The 13,389-nt window shown below is 43.2% G+C and overlaps 1 protein-coding gene across 1 annotated transcript in view; it reads left to right on the forward strand.

The window, feature by feature from the left end:
- The window catches only part of LOC117377624 (plasma membrane calcium-transporting ATPase 1-like), a 52,004-nt gene that overhangs the window by 18,016 nt on the left and 20,599 nt on the right, over positions 1-13,389 (forward strand). The window contains exons 3-10 of the mRNA XM_033974083.2: positions 3,366-3,563; positions 4,746-5,003; positions 5,095-5,220; positions 5,676-5,801; positions 7,458-7,493; positions 9,634-9,825; positions 11,399-11,613; positions 12,828-13,070. Coding sequence (XP_033829974.1) covers positions 3,366-3,563; positions 4,746-5,003; positions 5,095-5,220; positions 5,676-5,801; positions 7,458-7,493; positions 9,634-9,825; positions 11,399-11,613; positions 12,828-13,070 — 1,394 coding nt within the window. The remainder of the gene's footprint in view (positions 1-3,365; positions 3,564-4,745; positions 5,004-5,094; positions 5,221-5,675; positions 5,802-7,457; positions 7,494-9,633; positions 9,826-11,398; positions 11,614-12,827; positions 13,071-13,389) is intronic.

Raw genomic sequence — 13,389 nt, forward strand, 5'->3', positions numbered from 1 at the left:
TTGATCTCTTGTCTCGGTCTTCAGGTCTTAGGTCTCGGGCCCTGCAGAGGCCCTTGTTAAACTCACTTAATTAAATAGCTGTGTTCTGATATTTTTATGGATGAAAATATTGATCCAAAAGATGAGTCATATATCACCAACAAGACCAGGACAAAGACTAAACCAGGCCTAAACCAGGGCCTGTAGAGGAGGCAAAACCAATAGAGTGAAGAGAGAGTGGAGGAGAGGGAGGGAAAAGTGATAGGGAGAAGAAAAGGAGGGAGGAGGGGTAGAGGAGAAAAAAAGGAGTGTGGAAAAGGAGATTGAAGAGAAGTGATAAAGAGGAGGGAGAGGATGGAGAAATGAAGATGAGGGATGAGAGGAGGAGAAATGAATAGAGAAACGGAAAGGGGGAAAGAGGTGGTTTTTGGCTGCACCAGTCTCAGAGAGGAGGGGGCAGAGCGAAAGAGGGAGAGAGGAGAGGAATGAAGAGGAGACTGTGGAAATGGAGAGAGACGAGAAGGGAAACAGAGGATGGCAAGGAGAAGATATTGAGGTGAGGAGGGGTCTTAGAACTCTGGCATCTAATCAGGGGTCCTCGGGTCTCTGGTCCTTGGGTCTATGATCTGATCAAAGAAGAGAGTGAAGATGAGGAGGCGACAGAGGGGCATAGAGTGGAGAGAGTGGAAGAGAATATAGGGATAGAGGAAAGGGTGAAGAGGAGGAGGAGGTTAGCGAGGACAGATATAGGAAAGAAAATGGAAGGAAATATAGAGGAGACACATAGAGGAGGTATATAGATTAGGTATACAGAGGAGGTGTAGAGAGATGAAGCCTGACTCGTCTTCACACAGTTATTTCTATTTTCACCTGAGATATCACCTCAGACACGTCACAGTCTAGCTCCTCTACCGCGCCTTCTAACGGGGATGCAACAATCTCCGCAAATCCCCACCGCCAGTGAGGTACTCCTGAGTGAGGTTTAACCCAGAGACACTGAAGGATTGTTCAAATGGCCCAGAGACATTGAAAACAGTAAAAACACGTAACTGAAGCTTATCAATTATTGAAGAAAAAAACGTAATTGGTGACAGACTGGAGAATGTGGCGTGTGCTCAGAAGTTTTTTGACCCAAGAGCAGGAAGTGTCAGTGCGACTCAGAATGTGGGAATGTGTTTGAAAACCATAATTCTATCTGCAGTGACATCATCACTTTAGCTTCATCTGCGTCAGGTTTTGGAAAAATGGCTTTTTCAATCTTAATGACTCATTGATTAATCAGGAATACATTTAAATAAGCATGGTTTTGGTAGTTTTACTGAAATATGACGCTTCCCTCTCACTGAATGCAACTATTAATAAAAAAGGATTCTGTTCAATGTTCACATGTGAAACACATCCAGAAGAATTGACCTAAAGACTGATATCTGAACTGATAATGCAAGAATCATATTTCAGAACATGTACAGATCTAATCTACGGGGTTAGTAGTTTTCATGCTCAGTAAGACTCCATGGAGACACAGGGAGGGCATCTTACAGACAGGGACATTTCAGCACATGTTTGCACAGATATAAACTACATGGTTAGCAGTTTTTATGCAGAATAAGACAGGAGATTTTGTTGTTTGTGGAAGAAATGATGGCACTTCAAAAATTGTAATGTGTGTAATTCCATACATTCAAATTGTGATTTCGCTTTGATTATGATTAATCTTGCATTTCCAGTATGTATGCATATAATGTATGTATTAGTGTTGTCTGAATACTAAAATTTCAAACTCGATTTTGTTTCTAAGGGATACACTTGATATTATACCGGGGCTGATACCACGGTGATGGTAAAAAACACTTTCTTTAGAAAATAGAATGTGATTTTCAATATTAAATGGTAGTACTTTTATATTACCATGTGCTCTTATATCTGTGTAATCTCTTAGTTACCCAGATAGGTTCCACAGTGGTCTATGGGTGTATCAGCTCAAGGTCATTCTAAAACTATTCACGGAAGTTTCATTTCTGTGCTGTGAGTGTTTCAGTATCAATGCCTGTGCAAATGAGTATTTAAAAATCTAGTTTCTGATTTTTGACAACCCTATTGTGTACACTCACCTAAAGGATTATTAGGAACACCTGTTCAATTTCTCCTTAATGCAATTATCTAATCAACCAATCACATGGCAGTTGCTTCAATGCATTTAGGGGTGTGGTCCTGGTCAAGACAATCTCCTGAACTCCAAACTGAATGTCAGAATGGGAAAGAAAGGTGATTTAAGCAATTTTGAGCGTGGCATGGTTGTTGGTGCCAGACGGGCCGGTCTGAGTATTTTACAATCTGCTCAGTTACTGGGATTTTCATGCACAACCATTTCTAGGGTTTACAAAGAATGGTGTGAAAAAGGAAAAACATCCAGTATGCGGCAGTCCTGTGGGCGAAAATGCCTTGTTGATGCTAGAGGTCAGAGGAGAATGGGCCGAGTGATTGAAGCTGATAGAAGAGCAACGTTGACTGAAATAACCACTCGTTACAACCGAGGAATGCAGCAAAGCATTTGTGAAGCCACAACACGCACAACCTTGATGGGCTACAACAGCAGAAGACCCCACCGGGTACCACTCATCTCCACTACAAATAGGAAAAAGAGGCTACAATTTACACGAGCTCACCAAAATTGGACAGTTGAAGACTGGAAAAATGTTGCCTGGTCTGATGAGTGTCGATTTCTGTTGAGACATTCAAATGGTAGAGTCAGAATTTGGTGTAAACAGAATGAGAACATGGATCCATTATGCCTTGTTACCACTGTGCAGGCTGGTGGTGGTGTAATGGTGTGGGGGATGTTTTCTCGGCACACTTTTGGTCCCTTAGTGCCAATTGGGCATCGTTTAAATGCCACGGGCTACCTGAACACGGGCTACCTGAACATTGTTTCTGACCATGTCCATCCCTTCATGACCACCATGTACCCATCCTCTGATGGCTACTTCCAGCAGGATAATGCACCATGTCATAAAGCTCGAATCATTTCAAATCGGTTTCTTGAACATGACAATGAGTTCACTGTACTACAATGGCCCCCACAGTCACCAGAAATCAACCCCATAGAGCATCTTTGGGATGTGGTGGAACGGGAGCTTCATGCCCTGGATGTGCATCCCACAAATCTCCATCAGCTGCAAGATGCTATCCTATCAATATGGGCCAACATTTCTAAAGAATGCTTTCAGCCCCTTGTTGAATCAATGCCACGTAGAATTAACGCAGTTCTGAAGGCGAAAGGGGGTCAAACACCGTATTAGTATGGTGTTCCTAATAATCCTTCAGGTGAGTGTATATACCTGTATGTAAACATGTGAGTGCTAACACTGTATATACTGACCCTGCAGGTCTCTCAGGAAACCCCGTGGACTTGGAAAAGCGTCATGCAGCGTTCGGGAAAAACTTCATTCCTCCAAAGAAGCCCAAGACTTTCCTGCAGCTGGTGTGGGAAGCTCTACAGGATGTGACCCTCATCATCCTGGAGATCGCTGCCATCATCTCCCTTGGCTTGTCATTCTACCACCCTCCAGGGGGCGACAGTGAGGGTAAGAACATACACACACACCATCAGGGGGCAACCAGGGTGAGACCACACCCTGTATATATGTCTGGACATATCTATCCCATTAGCCGCGCGTACCATATAGGGAGTGAGCATGGGCACGATTCGGCTCCATCAACTCTGGCTTCAGTTCACTTTCTACTGAAAAACTGTGGCCCCTCTCTCTGTAACTGCTGCTGACAGGCTTGCCATTCTGACTTTAAAATGTTGGTTTTAACCCGCTCTACAGGATTCTGCGATTTTTATTTCACCATTTTGTCCCTAAATCACGATATGAATATTAATAACATACCTATTAGGTGCCTTTTTTCCATGAGGTCACTCTTGGTAGCAACAGTTTTGATTGATAGCATTGCTAAGCACGGGAAGGGAAGTACCTTAAACAGCATTACTATGATACTCACACTTGGATTTCCAAATATGGAACTGGGCTCCAGATTAGCCTGATTAGCCTCTGTAACTGATAGCCTCGATGATCTTCATTTGGAGCCAAACGGTGTGTGTGACGTCATACTCCACTTATACAGTGTGTGGTCAGACCCTGTGTGTGGACTCCTGATCTTTGATGTTTGATTTGGATCACGCTGGTGCTCTGATTCTCATCGGACCTCAGTAATTCTTATTGTCTCCACTGAAAGCCAAGGCTGATGGCCTAAAGTCATAAAAATCAAACATGTCTGTCTATTTAGTCACCAGAACTATAAATGTATCAATATAAGTGCATCCCTGTGTTAAACAAGGAATACCAAGAGATGTTCAGAGAGAGCAGGTTTGCAAGATAGAGCTCACAGTAATATTTGTGCATGTGCACACAGATGTTGAAAGTGTGTCGACCATTTGGATTGAATTCTCCCAGTGTGATGTCAACAATGTGGAACTCTCTGAAATGGAACTCTCCACTGACCACTGCATAGACATAGCATCAATTTGAAATTCTTTCCCATATCATCTGGGACCCCCAGGTTTAGAACCACTGCTCTAGCATGTGTCAGGTGCTCCACACTGTAACACGTGTCTGTCTATGTTTGCATGTTCTTTAGAGTGTGCCAGATGCTACTCACATTAACACGCGTCGTGTTTCTCCCATTTAGCTTGCTCCTCACACCAGCGGTCTGTTCTTTAGCATGTTTCTCTCACTAACATGTGTCTGTGTTCTCTCCTTTAGCCTGCGGTCAGGCAGCTGCCGGTGTGGAGGATGAGGGCGAGGCTCAGGCCGGTTGGATTGAGGGGGCGGCCATCTTGTTCTCAGTGATCATCGTGGTGCTGGTGACAGCATTTAATGATTGGTCCAAAGAGAAGCAGTTCAGGGGGCTGCAGTCGCGCATTGAGCAGGAGCAAAAGTTCACAGTCATCAGGAAGGGACAGGTCATCCAGGTGCCCGTTGCTGAGATCGTGGTGGGAGACATCGCACAGATCAAATATGGTAAGAGTCAGATAATTTCAGATGCCCTCCACTGTCAGATCATGCCCTAGTTGTGTGTCAGCTGGCCTCCCTGACCCCCCCTCTCTCATAGGGGACCTTCTTCCCGCTGATGGGATCCTGATTCAGGGAAACGACCTGAAGATCGATGAAAGTTCTCTGACCGGAGAAAGTGACCACGTACGGAAGAGCCTAGAGAAGGACCCCATGCTCCTGTCAGGTCAGAAATACTACTACAACTGCTACTAGTACTACTGCTACTACTGCTGCTACTGCTACTCCTACTAGTACTGCTATTTCTACTAGTAGTGTACTGCTTCTGGTGCTGCTGCCAGTACTGCTACTGCTACTAGTATTACTACTCTACTAGTGCTATACTGCTACTGTTACTACTGTTGCTGATGCTACTGCTGGTACTCCTGCTGCTAGGACTACTGCTGCTAGTACTACTGCTGCTGCTGCTACCATTAGTACTACTGCTGCTAGTACCACTGCTAAAGCTACTACCACTGCTACTACTACTACTATTACTGCTATTATTATTACTGCTGCTGCTTACTACTCCTACTAGTACTACTACTAAAACTGCTAAAACCCCTTTGTTGTCTTTAGATACTCACATGTTTTAAATCATGCTATTTTCAGGTACTCATTTTATGTATTGTTGAATTTCAGGTACTCATGTGATGGAGGGCTCAGGTCGGATGGTGGTCTCGGCCGTGGGGTTGAACTCTCAGACTGGAATCATCTTCACACTATTGGGAGCCAGCGAGAATGACGAAGAGAAGAAGGTTAAGAAAAGTAAGCCCAAAAACAGAAGCTAACCCCAAAAAAGGATGCAGTGTTTTTTGTCTGTTGTGAGCAGGAACTAACCAATATTTACTATATTTAAAATAAGTGATAAACCTGAGTGAATGAGGACATGGAGCTTTGCATTGTTACTACTACTTTCAGATATATCATTCCTTCCTTGAGCAAACAGAATCCTGTCTCAAGAGTTATCCATGAAAGCGAAGCTGTGCATTTGGTTAAAGATGTTTTGGAGAAAACAAACCATTACACATATGAATACATAGGGCCTGTATAAAACACTCTTACTAAAGAGCTGCAAAACAATTAAGTAAATGAAGGGAACTTGTAGGTGACATTTTTGTTTAAAGTGCGTAAGCTTACTTTGGTGGGATAGTACCTGTTAATATAAAATGTAGTTTTACACCTATCAAGAAGCAATTTGTGAAGAAACTTCGAAAATATGAGAAAATATGATGAAAATTACAGGCAGTGGAGAGTTCTTCTGAAGTGTAGGGTTCTTTTGATGATATCGCACTAGGGAGAATTGTTTCCAAAATTATAGGCACAATTTACACAAATACAATTTTGATACTAAATAAAAGCTACTGGAAGAATTGTGAAACTCCCCAAAATATATTGATACACAAAAGTTTGGACACACAGTCTCATTCAGTGTTTTTTTTTTTTCTTTTACTGCTTTCTTCACTTTAGACATCAAATATATGAAGTACAATATATGGAATTATAGTAGCAAAGAAAAAAGATAAGTAACTATAATTCTCTTTTTAAATGTTTTTTAAATATCCTTGAAGTAGCTACCCTTTGCTTTGCTTCTTTACTACATAACTCCATATAACTTGCTTCAATATTTATTGTCTTCTGTTTGTATCTGTAATGTAAAAAGGAGTAAAAATAAAGAAAAAAAGTGAAAGAGGATGTGTTCAAACTTTTGACTGGTAGTGTAATTCTATATGATCCATCCCATCCACTGAAAACTAGCTTTGTATTTTGACTGCTAGCGTAGCATTCTGACTGCTATTGTAACATTCTACTGCTAGCGCAGCATTCTGACCACTAGTGTAGCATTCTGACCGCTACTGCAACCATAATGTTGGACTTTGGCAGTGATTTTGAGGGGCTGATGTCATTGGATTTTTACTGCTTTGATTTGCTTTGTGCTGTGGCTGTGATCCCGTTTGACCTCTGTTTGACCCTGTTTGACCCCCTAAGCCCTGCCCCTTTTGGTTTGTTGTGTCGATCATGAGTTTTGATTGGCTGAAGTTTGAGTTCATCAGGCATCCATTAATATAAAGGAATGAACGCTCACAGCAGAGAGACAAGACACCACCAATCGGACCCAGTTTAGTCCTGTTTTTAGTCCTGGTTTAGCCCTAGTGTAGTTGTGGTGGAGAACCTTTTTTAGTCCTATCTTGGGTCTAGTTGTACAAGACTGAGCCAGGACTAAACTCTGATACGATACAAAATGGAATTTGGTGAGCGGTGCTGTGATTGGCTGTGAGTGGGGGAAGGAGGCGTGTCCATGTCTCTCTACTCTGATTGGTCCATTCCTGCCACAGCGCACACACAGGAGACTTGTTTCTTTCGTTTTCGTCGTGGTTTTGTTTGGTCCATGCTCAGCCCTCCCCCTCTCTCTCTGTTGAACAGGTAAAAAACCCGGACCCCCCGAAAATCGCAACAAAGGTAACCCCCCCCCTTCCCCCCTTCACCCCTTCACCCTCTAACCCCTCACCTCTGACCCTTCCTCTTACCCTCTCACCCAAACCCTCTGACCCTAACCCGCATCTGTCCTGTAGGCCAAGTTCAGAGGTTCAGCTCTGAGGCAAAAAACTGTTTTAAAAATGAACTTTTATCATCCACAAATCACCAGGTCATACGAGCTGCAGGTCATCCTTCAGACACAGAGGTGTTTGTTGCGGCATTTGAGTATCTGCTTTCAGGCTTCTCAGAGGAACTCTATCAAAAGGCAGTTGCACAGAAAATGTTGTAGGTCGTAGGTCGCAGGCCATCGACCATGGGCCACAGACCGTAAGTCATAGGTAAACAGGTCGTAGGTCACAGGTCAGATCATACTGTACTTGTGGATTAGGAGATCCACAGGGTCTGGACCTTTGGTTCCACAGAGAACCTGAGGAACCAAAGATCCACCTCAGGCCAGATGGTGTGGTTGCACTTTCCTCCCTTCCTCTCTCCTTCTCTTCCCTCTCCTCTCTATCCCCCGTACTCCCTCTCCTCCCCTCTTCTTTCTCTTTTCTTTCTCCTCGCCTCCTTCTCCCTCCTTCTCTCCTCTCCAGTCTCATGTGGTTTGTCTGTGGCCGTTGGCGATTTTTCATTTGCGTTTCCATGTTCTCGCTGTATTTTTCCTGCATATTTCCTGTATGTTTTTGGGGTGTCCTGTCCCTCTTCCCCCTCTCTTTTTGGGTACCCCCATTCTTCCGCCGAGCGTGTTTCCCATGGTGCAGTGCAGCGTGTGTCCAGTGCTGTGATTGGTCCGTGCTGTTAGCTGCTGTGGCTAATCGATGCTAGCGTCTCTGCTCTGTGCTGTCTGTCCCTGGTGCTAACTTTTCTGACTTTTTTTGTCTAAATGTTGAAATGTTTAAACTGTGACGTGCTGCTTTTGTACTTTCAGTACAAGTGTTTTACTGTCTTAAAAAATACTTTTATACTGATTACAGTTTCCATTTCATGTATAATTCTGTAGTCTCAGAGAAAGGAGAGTGTCGAACGTGTCCCTCAAATTCTGGGGAGCCGTGTGTGAGCGGAGCCGTGTGTGAGCGGAGCCGTGTGTGAGCGGAGCCGTGTGTGAGCGGAGCCGTGTGTGAGCGGAGCCGTGTGTGAGCGGAGCCGTGTGTGAGCGGAGCCGTGATGTCACAATATCAAATTTTAGTATTACGACTGTGTGAAGAGACATCACGGTTTAACAGATATTCACAATTATTGACCCATGACAAAACAAAATTGAAATCCTTAATTTGCTTTCATTCGAATCCATTATCACTCCTCTCTAATTTGGCCAGCGTTTTAAAATCTAACTTTCTTGCAAAAATAAAGTTATAGCAAGAAACACACAAAGTACCAGACATGTATTTAGGTATACGTTTTTTGCGAAGACACTGAAATGAAATGACTTAATTTGGCTTCTCAAATAGACCCGATCATTATATTTTAATTCTTATGATTATATTGTGACCTGAATAATCACAATTATCGATTAACTAGATAAGCTTGACATCCCGTGTGAGGAGCAGTGCACGAGAGTGAGGAGCCGTCCGCATGTGTGCGTGTGTGAGGAGCCGCACGTGTATGTGTATGTGAGGAGCCGTGCATGTGTGTGTGAGTGTGTGCAAGTGTGTGAGAGTGTGTGCGTGCGCGTGCATGTGTGAGTGTGCGTGTGAGAGAAGCCGTGATGTTCCTTTGCTTCTGTTTCTGCTACAGCTTCACTGCAGACGCTAACTCTCAACTCCGCCTCTCCCCTCAACCCTAAACCCTCCCCCTAACCTCTCCATCCTCTCCTTTTAACCTCTCGTTCCCTCTCTCCTCACCTCCTTCCTCACTTCCTCTCCTTGCCTGCTTCCTTGTCTATTTCCTTGATCCTCCCTTGTGTCCTCTCCTTCCTCATCTCCTTGTGTCCTTCTCCATTGTCTTCTTCCTCCTCACCTCCTTGCCTCCTCTCCTCCCTGCCTCCGATCTCCTTCCTCCTCTCTTGTCTCCTCCCTTGTCTCTTTCTCCCTTGTCTTCTCTCTCCTTTTTCTCCTCTCCTTCGTCCTCTTTATTTCCTCCCCACCTCCTCATCTCCTTCCTCCTCACCTACTTATGTCCTCAGCTCCAACAAAGGACGGCATTGCGTTGGAGATCCAGCCTCTGAAGAGTGACGAGGCAGGGGAAGCGGGGGAGACGGGGGAGGTGGAGGAGAAGGAGGAGGCGAAGCCCGTAAAGAAAGTCAATGTCACCAAGAAAGAGAAGTCTGTGCTGCAAGGCAAACTCACCAGGCTTGCCGTGCAGATCGGCAAAGCAGGTACCTCCATGAGACCCGAGACCCACATTCTGCGGCATTCACACATTGTCAGGGCTCCAGGCTAATGATTTGACTTGGGTGCGCTAAAACCTGCCACCATTGTAATATGTTATCCTTAAATTGCCTCAACATTAAGGGCTGAATAAATTACTATTTACTCGGATGTATAATGTACTCTCTATACTACACTGACTACTTATTTAAAAAAAAATCAAACAAAATAATATTGCAATAATGACTATCTTTTATATATCCAAAATTGTTTATTTTATCAAATGAAATTAAGAATAAGCTTTATAAGCTTTTCTTTTAGTTAAAACTGAATTAGTACTGAATTATTATCTTAATTGAGTTTAATAAAAATAAATATTGGCTTCAAAAATTTGTTAGAGTGAGAAGGCTGTGCTTTTAAGGATCTTTATAGTTCACTATAGTAAGTGCAGAGTGAGCAAGACTAATCTTTGATGTTTTTTGCTGTCTAGTTTTATTTTCTTTTTCACCTTGCACAGTGGCAGCTTCCTAAAACTAAACACAGTGTGGAGAATCTGCAGGTTTGATGCTTTAAAATTAAATACTCTCATTCACCAACAGATTAAAAAACGTATGATCTCTGCGGTGCATATTATATTATGCGAGATTTGAGCGCACTGGCTTCTGCTGCTCGGACTGGAGTTATAGATCTGGTCAAAGGTGAGGGGAAAGCGGGTGGATTAACGTTTTTCTCTTTTAGTTGTCAATTAAAACAATAATTTTAGTGTGTTCTATATACCGGTAATTGAATCCGTGTTTATGATGAGAAGAGAGGACACATGGGAAGGGATGTGATGAGGATCTGTGAGGTGCACCTAAGAAAATTTTTTCTCACTTGACAAAATTTAAGGCACATGTGCATCCAAATTGGTCGCACTCTGGAGCAATTCTTGTCCAGTGCAGACCAGATTGCTAAGGCTCCAGTGTCCGGATCACTCTCTGGAGAACTCTGGTACAGAAGTGACTCCAGACTAGAACATTTTACACGGTCTGTTCTCTTACAGGTTTGTGATGATCGAGGATACATTCCACTTGAAAATTATTCTGTTTGAAGTGTGCTTTACTTTGTAGTGTTAAAAATAACTACATGATCTAAAAATACTCTGAGCTGACAGCAGTGACACGCGCTCCTGCATCAAAGTGTTTATGAAAATATATTTATTATTCTCAAGTGACAAAAAAGATCATGCAAAGTGTCTTATACACAGAGGAGAGACAGTGAATACATGGTACAGAAGAGAAACAGTGACTACGTGGTACAGAGGTGAGACAGTGAATATATGGTACATACGTCTTACCTTGTGAGCAATTTGGGTCAAATTCAGAAAGATAGTTTTGAGAGCTTTTGCCACGTCGTTTGGCAGGACTTGTCTTTAGCTCACCAAGATTTTATTTAGTCGACTACAGGTCTAGAACAGACCTTGTCATTGATAGAACTGATCAGTTTATTTCTTATGAGAAAATGACATTGATCCTCATGTACCTTGTCTATTCTCTAACGTGTATAATCCCTCATGTGTGTTTTGTTCCATGTGTGTTACAGGTCTGATCATGTCAGCCGTTACTGTAGTGATCCTGATCCTGTACTTTGTGATTGACACATTCGGGGTGCAGGGGCGATCCTGGGTGGCAGAGTGCACTCCGATCTACATCCAGTACTTCGTGAAGTTCTTCATCATTGGCGTCACCGTGCTCGTTGTTGCTGTGCCTGAAGGGCTCCCCCTGGCGGTCACTATCAGCCTCGCGTACTCCGTCAAGGTGCTCCTCACCTGTCCTCACCTGTATCAATTGTTCTCACCTGTACTTGTCACCTGCCCTCCCCTGCTCTCCCCTGTTCTCCCTTGTTCTCTCCTCTCCTCTCCTCACCTCTCCTCACCTGTCACCTGCACATTCTAAAGTACAAACTCTACATGAAAAGACTTGACACTGGGTTTACATTAGCTGCAACTCCGGTGTGAGTATGTTCGACAAGAAATCCAAAGTCATTCAAATGAACATGTTTTGATACTAACCCAGATATGGGCAAACTACGGCCCAGGGGCCTCACATGGCCCTTTGGGCTTATTAATCCAGCCCACCGAACGTGACCAAATTATATGAACAAGGTTTACCCTTACCTATTTCAAAAGTTTTTCTGCTGTGTTAATTTAAATCTGAAATAAATGTAATAAATTAATTTAATGAATGCATTTGGAAAATATGTACAATGAACATTGCATATTGTGTGTGTGTATATATGTATGTATATATATATATATATATATATATATATATATAACAATATCCTGGCTCTGCCCCTCTGTCAAATTTTAGAACCCATTGTGGCCCGTGTGTCAAAAAGTTTGCCCACCCTTGTACTAACCTCAGACCGCTCACCGTTCACCAGACAGACGGTCTGCAAGTGACCCACTCAAAACATGCACAGAACTTGCCCAAGAATGATGAAGAATAATCAAAGTGGGCTGAGGGAAAGTGACTTCACTCACAGCGTTCGGCTCCAAATGAAGCGTGTGAGGCTAATCTGGATCTCGGTTACAGACTTGGAAATCCGAGAGGACAGTGTATTGAAGTTAACGCCCCTTCCTGCCCGTATCGCTGTCAGAACTGTTGCTAATGTTAGTGGGAGCAACCTAAAGGAAAGAAGGCACTTGATTGGTTTGTTATTAATGTTCAGATCTTGATGTTTGGGACAAAATAGTGAAATAAAAAACCCAAGATCATGTAGATTGGGTTAAAACTGACATTTTAGGGTCAGAATGACAAGCCTGTCAGCAGCAGTTACTGAGAGAGGGGCCAGAAAGTGAGATGGAGCCAAAGTCAGTGGAGTCGAATCATGCCCATGCTCACTTCCTGTTTGGAACATGGTGGCTAGCGGGATAGATGTCCAGAGATGTATATAGGATATGGTTTAACCTCAGCTAAATGCTCCTTCTGTCGATGACCTATGTGCTGCTCTGGTTTGTTGTTTGTAGAAAATGATGAAAGACAATAACCTTGTCCGGCACTTGGACGCTTGTGAGACAATGGGGAACGCCACGGCCATCTGCTCCGATAAAACGGGAACGCTAACCATGAACCGCATGACTGTGGTACAGGCCTACATCGGAGACACACACTACAAGACGGTCCCAGAACCAGACCAGGTCCGACCTGAGACCCTGGAAGTCCTGGTCAACAGCATCTCTATCAACTCTGCCTACACCACCAAAATCCTGGTAAGACCACCTCTAGTCCTGGGTTTATTCCTTCCCTTGTGCTAGAGTTGCAAGATAAATCACAGTTTGAATCGATAATTTGCAAACGCAAAGACTAAAATTTTTCAAGTGTGATAATTTCTTCCCCAAAAAACATCTCCTGTCTTATCGAAATGGGATTCATGTATTAGTTTGTCAGTTCAGATTTCAGTCTTTTTGTCAGTCCTTCTGGACGTGTTTAAAATGTGAACTTTGAACAGAATCTTATTATTAAAACATAAATACAATATTAAGCACAATCACAATGTTTGTCAGAAAAATTGCAATTAGATATTGTTCC

This window comes from Periophthalmus magnuspinnatus, chromosome 10 (assembly GCF_009829125.3).
Source record: "Periophthalmus magnuspinnatus isolate fPerMag1 chromosome 10, fPerMag1.2.pri, whole genome shotgun sequence".
In the NCBI taxonomy this organism is placed as follows: Eukaryota; Metazoa; Chordata; class Actinopteri; order Gobiiformes; family Gobiidae; genus Periophthalmus; species Periophthalmus magnuspinnatus.